The sequence below is a fragment of the Schistocerca gregaria genome, chromosome 1 (genome assembly GCF_023897955.1).
Source record: "Schistocerca gregaria isolate iqSchGreg1 chromosome 1, iqSchGreg1.2, whole genome shotgun sequence".
NCBI classification, from domain to species: Eukaryota; Metazoa; Arthropoda; class Insecta; order Orthoptera; family Acrididae; genus Schistocerca; species Schistocerca gregaria.
The window spans coordinates 820,483,041-820,500,710 of record NC_064920.1 but is presented as its reverse complement, the minus strand read 5'-3'; the positions used below and the strand labels follow the sequence as shown (position 1 = coordinate 820,500,710).

Below are 17,670 nucleotides of genomic sequence, written 5' to 3'. Positions count from 1 at the left end.
TTTTCGAAGTGGGACCTAGCAGATGCGTACTTGCAAATACCGGTGGACGAAGAATCCCAGCACGTTTTGGTGGTTAACACGCATCTTGGTTTGTATCGATTCAAACGACTTCCATTCGGGTGTGCATCCGCCCCTGCATTGTTTCAGCAATATCTACAAACTGTTTGTGCGTCGGTCCTTACTGCAGCTAATTATCTGGACAATATTGTGATCTCCAGAAAGATGGAAGAACAACATTTGGCCAATCTCAGAACATTATTTCAGGTCTTGGGACAAAATGGTCTTCACTTGCGGAAGGACAAATGTGTGTTTTTTGCTCGGGACTTGCCATACATGGGACATGTACTCAATGCCCAAGGCATACGTCCCAGTCCAATGCACCTCTGTGCCATCCAAGACTTGCCTTCGCCGCAGACTTTGAAGCAGCTACAGAGTGTGCTGGGAAAAATTACGTATTATAACCGCTATGTTCCGCATGCCTGTTCCATTTCAGCTCCGCTTCATTGCTTACGCCTTAAGGGTGTTCCATTTGTCTGGATGACGGAATGCGAATGCACCTTTTGCCAGTTGAAATCAGCGTTGCTTTCCAATACTTGCCTTATGCCATTTGATCCCCAGAAGCCCTTCTTGTTGATGGTAGATGCATCGGATTTCGGGATCAGTTCTGTGCTTACGCACAAAGATGGATCGCACGATCGCCCTATTGCCTTTGCTTCCAAATTGCTCTCGTCTGCTCAAAGAAATTATTCACAGATTGAGAAAGAAGAATTGGCTCTCGTATTTGGTGTTACAAAGTTTCATGATTTCTTGTATGGTATTCACTTTGCCATAATCACAGACCACAAACCTTTGACATCACTTTTTCATCAGACCAAGCCTGTACCTCCACGTACAGCGCAGAAATTCATTCGCTGATCTATTTCCCTCCCACAGTACCGCTACGATATCTTGTATCGGTCCACTGCTAAGCACGGAAACGACGATGCGTTGTCCCGCTTGCCTGTTGCTGAGGATAGGGCATTCGATTGCTCCGAAATTGCTTGCATGTTCATTGATGCAGAAACCGATGACGTGGTCAAATCATTTCAGATTGATTTTTTTCGTGTAGGTACAGCCACAGCTGCCGACCCTGTCCTTGCTACCGTTCTGCGTTTTGTTGCTATTCAATGGACCTTGCCAAAATCATGGATTGGGGACCCGTTTGTTCGCCGGTTTTTTGCTCACAAGGAGAGACTTTTTGTACGATGTGGTGTTTTGCTATTGCATTCTGGTAATGATCAGTCCTCTGTCTTACAGCTTCTCCACCAAGGACATTGGGGTATAGTGAGAACGAAACAACTCGCTCATCAGCACTGCACTTGGTTCGATTATGAATATGTGCTCTTCTTGCATGGTGTTTGCCGAACAACAATCAGCACCACTGCGGAAATTCTTTCTATGGTCAAAAGCCACTTCCCATTGGCAACGCTTACACATAGATTTTGCTGGTCCATTCTGGAATGCTCGATGGTTGGTTGTGGTAGATTCATTCAGTAATTTTCCTTTTGTTGTCCGGATATCTTCCATGACGTCATCTGCCACCATCCAAGTGTTATCCACTATCTTTTGCATTGAAGGTCTTCCACAAACTATTGTTTTCGACAATGGCCCACAATTCATGCCCGCAGAATTTCAGTCATTCTGCAAGGCCAATGGTATTCTACATCTGACATCCGCGCCGTTTTCGCCACAGTCAAACGGTGCCGCTGAACGATTGGTCAGGACTTTTAAGTCGCAGATGTTGAAGTTGAAAGAGTCGCAATCTCGGGAGGATGCGTTATTGCTCTTTTTGTCCATATCGCTCTCAGCCCTGAGATGGTTGCTTGCCAGCTGAGTTGCTCCACGGTCGTCATCATCGAACCTTGATGTCTATACTACATCCGCTGCATCAGGTTCCTGTGCAGCGGCCGACACCTGCTTTTGCTCCAGGCGATGTTGTCTACTATCGCCACTATCAAGGTTCACAGCGTTGGCTCAAAGGGCGCATTCTTCACTGCCTTGGCAGCGCTATGTATCTGGTTTTGGGGGCCTCTAGTGAGGTGCGTCGGCATCTCAAACAGCTGCGCCTCTGTCGTCGCACGGGATCTGCTGCTCGCCGTCTGCTTTCAGTGGCGGTGCCGTCTGGTCAGCACCCTGGGGACCCATCTACAGACTCGCTTCAGCCCCAGGTGTTACTGGCACTGTCTTCCATTTCGCCCCATGGCGACGCGCCGCCGCCGCCTGTTCTCCCAGGGGCGACGTCACAGTGGATGCCTCACTGCAACCGATGGGTGCCTCCCTGGGTCACACGCTGCCGATCGCTTCCCGTGACCAGTTGCCCTCCGACATGAAACTCTTGCCCGCTCCGGACCATATGTCGTCTTTGCCCATCGGGTGCCCCGGCCCGATATAGGTCCACCCTTCGGCCACTCCTGTCTCTGTACGGGTGCATACACCGCATGTTTGCGTGCACCCTGGAGCAGGTTTTCAGGCGTTTCCTAGCTCCCCGCGGTCCGAATGGCAGGGTGCGGGTGGCACAGCCTCACCTGTTGCTAGGCCCCCCACCTCGTCACATATGTCAACATGCGGTCCTCCCCATGGCGGGCGGAAGCCTTATGCCACAACCGTACGCTGATTTGCGGGGGAGGAATGTGGTGTCACCGCCAGACACCACACTTGCTAGGTGGTAGCCTTTAAATCGGCCTTGGTCCGGTAGTATACGTCGGACCCGCGTGTCGCCACTGTCAATGATTGCAGACTGAGTGCTGCCACACGGCACGTCTAGAGAGACTTCCTAGCACTCGCCCCAGTGTTACAACCGACTTTGCTAGCAATGGTTTACTGACAAAGTGCGCTCTCATTTGCCGAGACGATAGTTGGCGTAGTCTTCAGCTACGTTATTTTTTGCATCTTAGCAAGGCGCCATTATCAGTTTCTATTGATATTGTAAATCATGTAATGTCAAGAGCGACATTCACCATTAATAGATTAAAGTTAAGTATTCCACCAACTACGTCCGTTTTCTGAAGTCTAATTTCCTTGTCCTGTTCCAGACCTTATGCCAACCCTCGTGAGCTAAAATGCGTGCCTTTCAGCCTCCTCTAGTAACACGGTGTTGGCTCTCCTGCCAACCACGACAGTAACCTCTCCTGCAGTGGATTTACGGCTTCACATCAAATCCCACTTCACACAATCATGGGCCAACTCTTGGGAGGCTAACTCTTTGTCTAATAAACTTCGTGTGATCAAGCTGACACCTGACCTGTGGCGTTCTTCCTTCCACCTCTCCTAAAAGGCCTCAATATGTTGTCTTCATATCAGCCATACCAGGCTGACCCATGGTTTTGTTTTGCATATTGAGCCACCCCTACTTTGTGGTTGTGGAGCCTTCCAGTCAGTAGTCCACATTTTGGTAGAATTTCCCCTTGTTTTCGCACTATGTACTAAGTACAGACTTCCCGGCACTTTACTTTTAATGTTGGCTGACGATTCCCAAACGATCAAACTGGTTCTCAGTTTCCTCCATGAAAGTGGTTTTTATTCTCAGTTTTAAGGTTTTAAATCTCACTCTGGTATTTGGGCAGGGTGGTGAGGGTTGGGGCGTCTCCCACTGTAAGCTGTGTTTGGAGATTCCTGACTCCCCTCCCTGGTCAAGATCCTCTTTTCTTTCCCTTTTACTCTGTTTTATCACTTTTTAGAATTGGTCAGTCTCCTTTTCCAATACGCACTTCTCACTTCTACATTCTAGCGGTAGAACACTTTTAAATAGCAGGTGGTCTTGCCTCTACTGCATCAGAGGTGGGATATTTCCTGCCCCTAGAAGAGCCTAGGGGTTACTCTCTTGCTGACTTCCCTCATTTTGTTTTTACCATTGACAACACGACTGCACTTTTACGTTTTTTAGCCTTTTACCTTTTATCATTCTGACTTTTCTGAGATGTGAAACTGTCTGGATGGACCACATTTGCAACGAGGGACTGATGACCATGATGTTTGGTCCCTTCAATCCCAATCAACCAACCAACCAACCAAATACAGATAAACTTTCCTAATCTCGAACCTTGCCTTACCACCATTCCTAAAATCCCTCAACATGAAGACCAACCTTACGTTTGCAGAAAGTGTCACCCTCACATATAATCTTATCTTGATTCCATAATCCTATCAGCTGACAAAAGACTCCAGCTCTGCCGTTATGAAATGCTGGACTTACCTTCAGTCAGATACACTCCTCGAAATGGAAAAAAGAACACATTGACACCGGTGTGTCAGACCCACCATACTTGCTCCGGACACTGCGAGAGGGCTGTACAAGCAATGATCACACATACGGCACAGCGGACACACCAGGAACCGCGGTGTTGGCCGTCGAATGGCGCTAGCTGCGCAGCATTTGTGCACCGCCGCCGTCAGTGTCAGCCAGTTTGCCGTGGCATACGGAGCTCCATCGCAGTCTTTAACACTGGTAGCATGCCGCGACAGCGTGGACGTGAACCATATGTGCAGTTGACGGACTTTGAGCGAGGGCATATAGTGGGCATGCGGGAGGCCGAATTGCTCAACACGTGCGGCGTGAGGTCTCCACAGTACATTGATGTTGTTACCAGTGGACGGCGGAAGGTGCACGTGCCCGTCAACCTGGGACCGGGCCGCAGCGACGCACGGATGCGCGCCAAGACTGTAGGATCCTACGCAGTGCCGTAGGGGACCGCTCCGCCACTTCCCAGCAAATTAGGGACACTGTTGCTCCTGGGGTATCGGCGAGGACCATTCGCAACCGTCTCCATGAAGCTGGGCTACGGTCCCGCACACCGTTAGGCCGTCTTCCACTCACGCCCCAACATCGTGCAGCCCGCCTCCAGTGGTGTTGCGACAGGCGTGAATGGAGGGACGAATGGAGACGTGTCGTCTTCAGCGATGAGAGTCGCTTCTGCCTTGGTGCCAATGATGGTCGTATGCGTGTTTGGCGCCGTGCAGGTGAGTGCCACAATCAGGACTGCATACGACCAAGGCACACAGGGCCAACACCCGGCATCATGGTGTGGAAGGCGATCTCCTACACTGGCCGTACACCTCCGGTGATCGTCGAGGGGACACTGAATAGTGTACGGTACATCCAAACCATCATTGAACCCATCGTTCTACCATTCCTAGACCGGCAAGGGAACTTGCTGTTCCAACAGGACAATGCACGTCCGCATGTATCCCGTGCCACCTAACATGCTCTAGAAGGTGTAAGTCAACTACCCTGGCCAGCAAGATCTCCGGATCTGTCCCCCATTGAGCATGTTTGGGACTGGATGAAGTGTCGACTCACGCGGTCTGCACGTCCAGCACGAATGCTGGTCCAACTGATGCACCAGGTGGAAATGGCATGGCAAGCCGTTCCACAGGACTACATCCAGCATCTCTACGATCGTCTCCATGGGAGAATAGCAGCCTGCATTGCTGCGAAAGGTGGATATACACTGTACTAGTGCCGACATTGTGCATGCTCTGTTGCCTGTGTCTATGTGCCTGTGGTTCTGTCAGTGTGATCATGTGATGTATCTGACCCCAGGAATGTGTCAATAAAGCTTCCCCTTCCTGGGACAATGAATTCACGGTGTCCTTATTTCAATTTCCAGGAGTGTATGTTCACTTATGAGCCCTTCCACAGTGGTTCCATTTCAGAAATCCAGCAGGATCTCCAGCCCCTCCTCAAGTTCTTAGGTCTATTCCAGGACCTCTGCCCTGCACCTAACTCTTTTCTCACCCCACTAATCCCTGCACTCCTATGTTCTACATGCTTCCTAAAGTTCGTAAACCAAACCACACAGGATAACCCAACTAGGGCTGATTACTGTACCCCATTGAGAGGTGCTCTGCTCTCATGGACGAACACTTGACCCTATTTTCCATAACTTATCCTTCTATGTAAAAGACAAAAATCATTTTCTCTACTGACTCATCACAGTTCCTGTTCCTCTAACCACACAGTGCCCTGTCCATCACTGTCAATGTCACCTCCCTCTGCACTAACATACCCAAAGCCCATGGTATAGCAACTATTTAACACTACCTGTCCAATGTCCAACTGACTTCAAACCTCCAACCTCCCTCCTGGTCACAATAATCAACTATATCCTCACCCACAATTCCTACTCCTTTGAAAGCATTACCTACAAACAAGTCCGGGTACCCTCATGGAGCCACCCTAGGCCAACCCTCTCAAGTGCTATCTAGAGGAATCATTCCTGACTGCTCAGAATGCTAAACCCCTCACCCAGTTTAGATTTATTGAAGAATGAGGGTGAGATCACATTATCCTCATTCCCACATCCCTCCAGAGCTTCAACACGTTCTCCCCCATTTGCTTCACTGGCTTGTCCTGAGTCCAACAATCCTCCTTTCTTGATGTCAACATCCACCTCAAGGATGGCTATGTAACACCTCCATCTGCATCAAACCTAGCAGCCAATAACAATGGCTCAGCTTCCACAGTTACCACCCATACCAAGAAGTCCCTTCCATACAGCCTAGCCACCCTTGGTTGTTGCATCTATAGTGACAAGCAGTCCCTCTCCAAATGTGCCAAGGGTCTCAATGAGGCCATCATAGACCAAACTTACCCTTCCTAGTTTGTCCAGTAACAGATCTCCCGTGTCATGTGTCAGTCGCCTACCTCGCCCTCCCTCCCCCTACCCCCACTGCCATAACCACTGGCCACCCACGAAAGGAGCACTCCTCTCATGACTCAGTACCTGGACTGGAGCAACTGAATCACATCTTCCGCCGGTGTTTTAACTGTCTTCTCATGTTGTGTCCTGAAAATAGAAATATCCTGCTGACATTTCCCATTATGGTAGTCTACTCCTCACCTCATCCAACCTATGCTGTAGAGACAGCATGACTCAACTTTTCTACAGAGGACTTCAACGACTTATTCTTGGTATGTCCCTACTCCATTCCTGCTTCCAACCCCGTATCTCATGGCTCATATCCCTGCAGTACACCCAGATGCAAGACCAGCCCCATACATCCTCTCACTACCATCTACCCCAGTCCTGTCACAGGTTTCCTACTCCATCCAAGATAGAGCTACCTGTCAAAGCTGTAATGTGCTCTACCAAGCAAGCTCAAATGATGGTGCCACATTCTGCATGGTCATGACAAATAACAGGCTGTCTGTCCGCATGAGTGACCACTGTGAAACTGTGGCCAAGAGACAGCTGAGCCATTCAGTTGCTGAATATTCCACCCAACACGATGTGCTTCACTTCAATGACTGCTTCACAGCTTGTGCCATATGGATTGTTACCCCCAACAACAGATGTTCTGAATTTCCCTTCAACATATTGTTCATTCCCATAACCTCCCTGGGCTCAATCTCTGCCTACCTATCTCCTTCCCTGGTCCTACTCTAGTACTATATCTTCCTTTGATTTGATCCAGCCAATGTACCCACGTAGTCATCTCCCCTTCTCTACAATCTTCCCTCCTCTCCCTTTCCACTTTCCACCTCCAACCTCCCTCCTGCCCCCCCCCCCCCCCCGCCCCCTCAGCATAGCCTCCCAATGTTGCACCTAGAGCAGCCCTATCCTGTCCCCATCATGTCTTGCTGCATGCCCACAAAAGGGAATGTCTCCCCCCACCCCTACCATATGATCTCTCTCTTTCCACCTCAGTGCCCCCCCCCCCCCCCCCTCTACCCATTCCATCTAGACTGCTGTTCACATCAGACACAGTTGGGCCTTAATGCCCGGAGGAAGTGGTTGCGCGCGTGTCAGTTGATGGGTTTTGAATGTGTGTGTGTGTGTGTGTGTGTGTGTGTGTGTGTGTGTGTGTGTGTGTGTGTGTGTGTGTTTTCTACTTTGGAAGAAGGACTTTGCCTCAAAACTTAAATACTCAGTTTTTTTAATTTAATTTAATTTTTTATTTTTTAATTCTGCCCATCTGGCCCTCAACACCTGCCTCTCTGTGGTGAGTAGCAGTCTATCCTTTCCGTATTGTTTTTAAATAAAAATAAGACAAATATCTCTTCCACAGCATTGCATCATATAACTTCTTCAAAGCGAACTCAGATATTTTGTTGTTAATGCTGGACCCAGAACTTCATATCTAACTAACAACTAATAAGGCTCATTGATGTATTAGAAACAAGATAACCAAATAGGTAGGGTTAGCCATGATGAGTTGAAGGCTATGAACAAACTTATAAATGATGGTTTAGACATTATGTTCCTTAACAAGCAAACAAAAAAGGCATGTATGTCAACCATCAGCCCTCAAAGTTCATAAGGGCTTGTGCTTAGTATTTATGATGTCAGAGCTGCTGAACTGTGTGTTGTACAATGATATAATTTTGTACATACATTCAGCAGCATATGTCCATATTGTCTGCAGAATGTGTTGAAAATGGAATTAGTATCAATGACATGCATGATGCAGCAGTTTTTCACACATCTCACTGTTCATGACATCATATCTCCTGAATTGTGTGTCATACAATGACATAATATTGTAGGTACATTCAGCAGCATATGTGATACTACCTGTGCAATTTATTATTAATTGAGTTACTAGCAAAGAATAAATTTAAATGCCTTACATAATGTGACAGTTCTTTATGCATCTCATTGTTTATGGCGTCATATCTCCCGAACTGTGTATCGCTCAATGATATAATTAGTACAGTTAGTAGTAAAGAAGTGATAAATTACAATGTCATGCCTCAAGTGGTACTTTCATAGTATGAGCAGCAGAAAAGAAATAAGTGATAATCATTTTCCTTTCATAATTTTGTAGGGGTTGTCAGTGAGAAAAAATTCCATAAAGGTATGAAATTATTGTAGAGTTTGTTGCAAGTCATTAAGTGCTCTTATTCTCAAATACTGGATCAATAAAGTCTGAGAATTCAGATGCTGTAGGCTATCCTGCTTTCTCACCCCCAACCCTCTGCTAGGTGCGTGGTTTTTAAACCCACAGTAATTGTTGCCTGTTTATAATATGTATGGATGTGTGCATAAGGTTACTGAAAACATGTTAAAGATTACAGGGTGTGGATATAATACCAAAATACAAAACGTTATGAGCCAAAACATTATGGCCACTGCCCACTGCAAGTTTGAATTTCACCTAGTGGCACTGAGGGCACATGACAGTAAGAAAAGTAAACAAGTGGAGCAGAGATGAATGTGGTATCATCCTGGCAATAATAACGGCTGCAAATGGGAAGTTCATTGACATAAATGACCAACAAAGGCAGATTGCTATACCTGGAAATGAGCACCTGTGAAATGACAATGCTGGTCACATGTTTGTGTGCTGCTGTCACAAGCATCTATGTCATTGATGGATGGTGAAACCAAGAATAAGCTACAAGGTGTTGGATGTCCATGCCTCATCACAGATCACAGAGGTCAGAGACTTGTACGATGCCAGTGGGTAAAACAGGATAGGCAGTGATCTGTGGCAAATATGGTGACAGTATGATACTGATGCAGGCACAAGTGTTGAGCACACATTCATTGCACACTGCTGAGCTACAGGAGCATCTGACCCCTATGTGTCCTGATGTTGACCTAACATCATTAGTTACTATTGCAGTGAGCATGGGACCAGTAGATTGGACTGTGGATCAACAGAAACATGTCACCTGGTTGGATGCATTGTCTTTCTTGTTACATTAGATTGATGGTTATGTCTGGATACACTGCCATCCAGATGAAAATCTGCTTGAAACATGCACTGCACCAATGACACAAGCTGGTAGGGGCTGGAACTCTCCTGGACATCCATGGCGCCTTTGGTAGTAATTGTAGGCATTGGGACAGCTGTGGACTAACTGAGCACTATTGCAAACCATTTGCATCCCTTCATGCTTGATGTTTTCCCTGATGGCAATGATTTCTCTCAGCAGGATAACCGTCCATATCACAAGGCCAGAATCACGCTGCAGTGGTTTGGGGGGCATGACAGTGAATTCATATTGATCCCTTGGCCACTAAATTTTTATTTGATCTAAACCTGATGGAGAACATCTGAGTCACTATTTGGCAGCAGCTCTGGGGCTGTAAACAATAAGCCCATAATTTACAAGAACTGCACCACTTACACATTGACATCTGGTGTCACACACCTCCCAAAACCGACCCAGGACTTGTCGAACCCATGCAAGCAGAATTTCTGAGGTATTGCATACCAATGGTGGACAGACACACCATTAAGCAGGTGGTCATAATATTTTGGCATGTCATTGTGTCTTTCAGAAAGATAAAAAAGGAAAGCATATTTAGTTATGAGGCATGGTTCTTTTGAACAGAAAACTGACTCATCGAATATGGATAAATAATTAATAATGGTACCTGACATGGTTTCATCATCTATATCATTTTCATTGTTGATATTGCCTTCTGGTCTTCCAGCATGTGCACTGATGTGGTCACTAATATCACTAAATCCATCATTGTCACTCAGCTCCTAATAATCAAATTTCACACTTTCAGTTTAGTTTATTATATTATATTGATACACACAATTATAATAACTTTAGTAATGAGAAATTACCTCTGAATCTGTGCTGCTGTTACTGGACACTCTCTCTGTCATGCTTATCAAGTTCACAGGCAAATCCAATGACAGAAATTCATCACAGTTTCTCAAAGTGATTGGAACTGAATCTGTCATTTTGAAAACTGACAGCTTTGGCATAGTTGAACTGTTTCCAGTGGTGCTGACTTCATTTAAATGGTTCCCCTTAGGCAGTTTATTACTTTCTTCTGGCAGTCTGTTTTGATCGTTATCATTGTTTCTACAAAACAATCCAGACAGTGACATGTACTGACAATAAATGTTGCATTTAAATCATATGAATCACAACATAACATTTCTTTCTGGATTTAGCTCCTCATGAAGAAATTTACATTCATAAGAATAAGCAAGTTAATGGTCATTTCAGTTCATTTACAATGATTTGTTGTGTCTAGTGGTTTTCAAATTGTATTTTGAGACATTTTTGGAGCCTGCACGAGTACATCATGCAGGAATAAAAGGTCTGACACATAGCAAAAGTGTTTTCAAATGTAGATTAAAGAATTTCACATTAACAACTCCTCCTACATAGAGGAATTCTTTAACACAAATAATTATTCATTTACAAAGTAACCTGTTGCAATATAATTTTTTTCACATTTTCCTTTTCTTTTTAAATTAGTATTCTATGATTGTTCAGTTGTCACTTTACACATAACAGTGTTTATCATGAATCTGACCAATGGAACACATAATTACAACATTAGCATATCTCTCCTTTTTTTGGGAAAATGTATTATGTATTCTTGTTTTATGCATGTTCTCTAAATCATTGAGGATTTCCTCACTGTAGATCTGTGGAACAAAAGGTGTGTGTGTGTGTGTGTGTGTGTGTGTGTGTGTGTGTGTGTGTGTGTGTGTGAATGCTCAACACTAGAGCAGTATTCTTGAAACAGTGGCATTAGTGCCTTGTACATGGATACCTTTACAGCAGCAATGATCTTTCCCAAAGTCCTCCCAATAAACTGTTGCTTCCATTTACCTTCACTACTACTGACTTCACATGTTTATGCCATTACATGTTGCTCTGTAATATTAACCATCACTGTAATTGTCATTATCACCTTCATCACTAGGCATTTAACATACCATGCTTGATAAGAGCCCCTTCTAGACTTTAACATGCAACATTTCTTCAGTTAGTCACATCTGTGGTGCTCCTGTAAGTTTTCTACAGTCATCTATAAACCTCAAATTATATCATTACTTTGGTCTTTTCTTATCTTTCGGAATCAAACAAAGGACTTCTTTCTTCCATCTACCACTCATTTGACTGGCTACGTGTCCTGCCCACTTCCATTCCATATCATTATGATCACAACTACATCTTCTTTCTAATAGAGCTCCAAAGGCATTGGTTTCTTTTCCCAACTCTCCTATTATTCATCATACACCTTTCCATCGATTGTTGAGTAATCCTCAGTTTTGGATGTTTTCTGTATTAAAGGTCCACATCTCACTGCTACTAGTCAGAACTATCAATAGATACAACTGTAAAGTTTCTTTTACATGGATGTCATAAGCTTCATTCTGAAAACTCTGTACAGTCTCTGAAAAACACTTCAGGATTCTCGTAATTTCTAATGTCTTTTCTTGTCAATTCACACATTGTTTTCAACTGCTCTCAGTACAGCAACTCATCATTGATTAAATTTGGAATTCATACAGTATCTTTCTCCATGTTTTGGTTGTATAGCATTTTTAAACAAAGTGTCCCACATTCTTACAGAAAAGAGAACTGGCCAAAATTAGGAAAAAGACCTATAAAGCATATATCTGAAAACAAATGAGAAATGTAGAATGCTGGTGTCAGTGGGTCATTAGGGTGGGGATGGAGATGTGCATAGGAGAAAGATTCTGGGACGGTCTTAGTTGACTAAGGATTGGAGGTTATGTTGAGCTTGAGGATGAAGGAGACAGACAGTTGACAGTTGACAGAAAACTTCTTTCAAGTAGTCACTACAGTTCATCATGACACTCGTGAACCTTTATCTGCAGGGAGTAAGATTACGTGAGGCCCTATCTTGAGGTTGCAAATGACTGTACTTTGTTCTGATGAGAGATCTGTGTTCTTGGGAAAGGACCTGGGGAGAACACTGAGGCCAAAATGGAGATAAAGAATTCATGAAAGGTGACCAGGGATAGTTAGGTTGTTGACATCATGGTTTTGGTAGTATGAAATGGGAAAGGCTAGGTTCAGTGTTACGATTAGTTTGACTTTGGATGGAGGGTCTAAAGGCAAAGAAGTGTTTACACTTTAGGCATTGGGAGGAGAGTAGGTCCTTGATGAGTCCAGCATAAACTTGGGTGTGGGGCTTAATGTGAAGCCTTTGAATAAGACTGAAGTGTATGTAGGGTTAGGGTTTTTTATCTTGACAACAGTCTTTTAGGTTTACTTCAGCTCTGGGTCTTGTGGAATATTGAGGGGCTGGTTTGTGGCAAATTGAAAAGTCCAGCAAGGCAGGGTCTGAATGCTATGAGGGATTGATGAAGAAGTTCACTAAGGGTATGATAGGTGCTGTTGGATAGTAGTCCTTTGAGGCAGAAGTAGGATGTCAATATATCTGGTAATTTTGGAGTTGGTGTTTCGACTGTTCTTCCAGGTATTGGAGGGCAAGTGTTTAAATTTGGGAGATACAGTGTTGGTAGCGGGAACTGCACAGTAAAAGTATTTTGAAGAGGGAGCACATGTTGTTCTGGGATGCTTGTTCCATGCAGTTTTGTTCAGTACTAGGTTTGTGAGGGATAGAGACTGATAAAATTTGAAAATTTGAAGGCCACTGTGAAAGGAGAGCTGTGATCCAGAAAAGGAAACTTTTATGGTTAGGCTGTTGGAAGGATTCCATGGTTTAGACAGCATTTAAGGAACAGGTTGTGGGATAGGGTTTTAGCTAGGAATAGGGATACTTTTCTGATAGATGGGGCAGGGGTGCTTTTGAGATGGGACGTCACTCAGAAAAGAAAAAAACAGTATGAAGTGGATGCATGAAATGGACAAATGGAAGCATTAAATGGTTGTAAAGGGAATATGAGTAATTGGGTATAGGTTTGGGGAATGAGAAGCCCAGAGGAAATTGTGCTGAGGGCTATAGGATAATTCTGTGATGTCAAGGTATTCAATTGAGCATTTTTTGTTGTCATACAGGGGGGAAGAAATAGTATACATAAGCTTATGATGGGAGGAATTTGTGAGGAGTGATAGGTCAATTTGGAGATGAAATGTAGTAATTGGTTGTAGGGTGATGTTTGACTGCGATTTGGCTGAGTGGTTCATACAGGGTGTTTCAAAAATGACCAGTATATTTGAAACGGCAATACAAACTAAACGAGCAGTGATAGAAATACACCGTTTGTTGAAATATGCTTGGGAAAACAGTACATTTTCAGGCAGACAAACTTTCGAAATTACAGTAGTTACAATTGTCAACAACAGATGGCGCTGCGGTATGGGAAACTCTATAGTACGATATTTTCCACATATATGGCAATAATATGGCGTAGTCTCTGAATGAAATTACCTGAAACCTTTGACAATGTGTCTGGCGGAATGGCTTCACATGCAGATGAGATGTACTGCTTCAGCTGTTCAATTGTTTCTGGATTCTGGCGGTACACCTGGTCTTTCAAGTGTCCCCACAGAAAGAAGTCACAGGGGTTCATGTCTGGCGAATAGGGAGGCCAATCCATGCCGCCTCCTGTATGTTTCGGATAGCCAAAAGCAATCACACGATCATCGAAATATTCATTCAGGAAATTAAAGACGTCAGCCATGCGATGTGGCCGGGCACCATCTTGCATAAACCACGAGGTGTTCGCAGTGTCGTCTAAGGCAGTTTGTACCGCCACAAATTCACAAAGAATGTCCAGATAGCGTGATGCAGTAATCGTTTCGGATCTGAAAAATGGGCCCATGATTCCTTTGGAAGAAATGGCGGCCCAGACCAGTACTTTTTGAGGATGCAGGGACGATGGGACTGCAAAATGGGGCTTTTCGGTTCCCCATATGTGCCAGTTCTGTTTATTGACGAAGCCGTCCAGGTAAAAATAATTTTCGTCAGTAAACCAAATGCTGCCCACATGCATATCGCCGTCATCAATCCTGTGCACTATATCGTTAGCGAATGTCTCTCATGCAGCAATGGTAGCGGCGCTGAGGGGTTGCCGCATTTGAATTTTGTATGGATAGAGGTGTAAACTCTGACGCATGAGACGATACGTGAACGTTGGCGTCATTTGGACCGCAGCTGCAACACGGCGAACGGAAACCCGAGGCCGCTGTTGGATCACCTGCTGCACTAGCTGCGCACTGCCCTCTGTGGTTGCCATACGCGGTCGCCCTACCTTTCCAGCACGTTCATCCGTCACGTTCCCAGTCCGTTGAAATTTTTCAAACAGGTCCTTTATTGTATCGCTTTTCGGTCCTTTGGTTACATAAAACCTCCGTTGAAAACTTTGTCTTGTTGCAACAACACTGTGTTCTAGGCGGTGGAATTCCAACACCAGAAAAACCCTCTGTTCTAAGGAATAAACCATGTTGTCCACAGCACACTTGCACGTTGTGAACAGCACACGCTTACAGCAGAAAGAAGACGTACAGAATGGCGTACCCACAGACTGCGTTGTCTTCTATATCTTTCACATCACTTGCAGCACCATCTGTTGTTGAAAATTGTAACTACTGTAATTTCAAAAGTTTGTCCGCCTGAAAATGTACTGTTGTCCCAAGCATATTGCAACAAACGGTGTATTCCTATCTCTGCTCGTTTAGTTTTTATTGCCGTTTCAAATATACCGGTCATTTTTGAAACACCCTGTATGAACCACTCAGCCAAATCGCAGTCAAACATCACCCTACAACCAATTACTACATTTCATCTCCAAATTGACCTATCACTCCTCACAAATTCCTCCCATCATAAGCTTATGTATACTATTTCTTCCCCCCTGTAAGGGAGCCACTAGACAATATAGATATGGTGAGGAAAGTTCTTGTCAAATGTGAATCACTTAGAAGGGTTGAGTCATCAACAGGCAGATGAAAAAGAATGAAAACTTTGCAACCCCCCCCCCCCCACCCTCTCTCTCTCTCTCTCTCTCTCTCTCTCTCTCTCTCTCTCTCTCTCTCTCTCTCTCTCTCTCACTCTCTCTTACACACACACACACACACACACACACACACACACACACACACACACACACACACACACACACACACTGTTGGGTGGTGAGTGTGGATGCTGTTGATTAGTGGAGACTGAGGCCAAGAGGACTGCTGGAGCGAAGGACATGTAAGGATAACTGCCATATGCATACTTCAGAAAAGCTGGTGCTGGAGAGGATGATTCAAATGATACAGGTTGTGAAGCAGGCAGTGCACTAAGCATGTTGCGCTAAGCAGTGTGTTCATTCCAAGAATGAATATATACATCAAGTAGAACACTGTATATCATTCCATGCAATAATATTATAAACACATTAGCATAGTTTATATTACTCCATACATATAATGATTATATACATCAATTAGCCAATTATAGCAATACCACCACTAATGTACTGCAGTATGTAAGGAACAAACTAACAGTACTGAAGCTCAGAATTCTTTTACTGAGTATAAACATCTTTCTATTAACAAATTCTTCAACTTGCCCTTCAAAAGATTGCCTTGGAGTTGCTTTATATTTTTTGGCAACTTATTATAGAATTGTCTCCCAGTTACTTATGGACTGTGGTCTGTAGCTTTCTTGTTAGTCCATATCCTATGATAGTCACTTTTGGCTCGAGTATTGCAATTATGGGTGTCACTGTTCTTTACACTGTTTTCCTCTTTCTCTTTTACAAACATTATGGTCTTAAATACATATAATGAGTACACTGTCAGTAATTTATAATTTTTGAAATAGTCCCTACAGGACTGGCTTTTGTTTATATTAGCAATTACCATAAGTGCTCTCTTTTGAAACCTGAAAATGCGATCCATATAGACAGTGGGTGCCCCACCCCAGACCTCGATCCCATATTGCAGATACGAGTGTATTAACCCATAATACACTTGTTTAAGGAGAGGGATCGCTATTATATTTGCAAGACATTTTAGTAAGTAAATATTACTAGAAACCTTTTTACAGGTGGAGCCGATATGCTCTTTCCAAGTGAGATGTTCATCAATCAATGTGGCTAAAAACTTATGTTTGTCAGATGTTTCAACTGTAGAAAGTGATTGGGTATGAGTATTATTAAAATGTAGCAAGAACTTTATTACTACAGTCTTGTCCTTATTCAGTGTAAGCTTATTCACTGTTAGATATTCTGTGATCATTTCAAAGTTCTCTTTGATGCTTTGGAATGCTGCCCACTCTGTACGGCCCCAGCTAATAAAATATGTATCATCAGCATAGTTCACTAGTTTGGAGTTTTGTGTCTGTGTTATATCAGTAATATATAATACTAGAAACAAGAATGGTCCAAATATACTTCCTTGGGGAACTCCACAATTGAGAGTTCTGTATGCTGACTCTACTGTTTGGATCTTACTTTCATTCTTATAATTTAGTTTTGTGCACTGTCTTCTATCACGGAGATAAGAACTTAGTAATTTTAGAGCTACTCCTCTTATCCCATAATTTTCTAACTAGGATAACAGTACTTCATGATTCACAGAATTGAATGCTTTAGACAGAACTAGGAAAGTCTCTATAACTTTGTTTCCTTCATCCAACCTGTTCAGTAGTTCATGAAAAAAAAGTTCCTAATGCTGTCATTGTAGATCATCCTTTTCAAAACCCATGTTTTGTTTTGTTTAATAGTTTGTATTTACAGAAGAAGGATTCCATTTGATCTAGAATTATTCTTTCAAGCAGCTTGCCAAGTGTTGAAATCAAAGAGATTGGCCGGTAGCTATTTATGTCTGTTATAGCCCCCTTTCTATACACTGGTTGTGTTTCAGTGATTTTTAAAAGCTCTGGAAAGGTCCCCTGGCCAATTGAACTGTTAATTAGATGTGTTATTGGTTTTATTAACTCATTTTTGCATTCTTCAAGTAGTGTAGTGATATGTCATCCCAGCCACTAGATGATTTTA

At 43.8% G+C, this 17,670-nt stretch overlaps 1 protein-coding gene across 1 annotated transcript in view; it reads right to left on the bottom strand.

The window, feature by feature from the left end:
• LOC126271069 (E3 ubiquitin-protein ligase TRIM37-like) overlaps window positions 1-17,670 on the bottom strand; it is a 252,225-nt gene that overhangs the window by 26,602 nt on the left and 207,953 nt on the right. The window contains exons 10-11 of the mRNA XM_049974123.1: window positions 10,567-10,810; window positions 10,365-10,479 (exon numbers count right to left, since the gene is read on the bottom strand). Coding sequence (XP_049830080.1) covers window positions 10,365-10,479; window positions 10,567-10,810 — 359 coding nt within the window. The remainder of the gene's footprint in view (window positions 1-10,364; window positions 10,480-10,566; window positions 10,811-17,670) is intronic.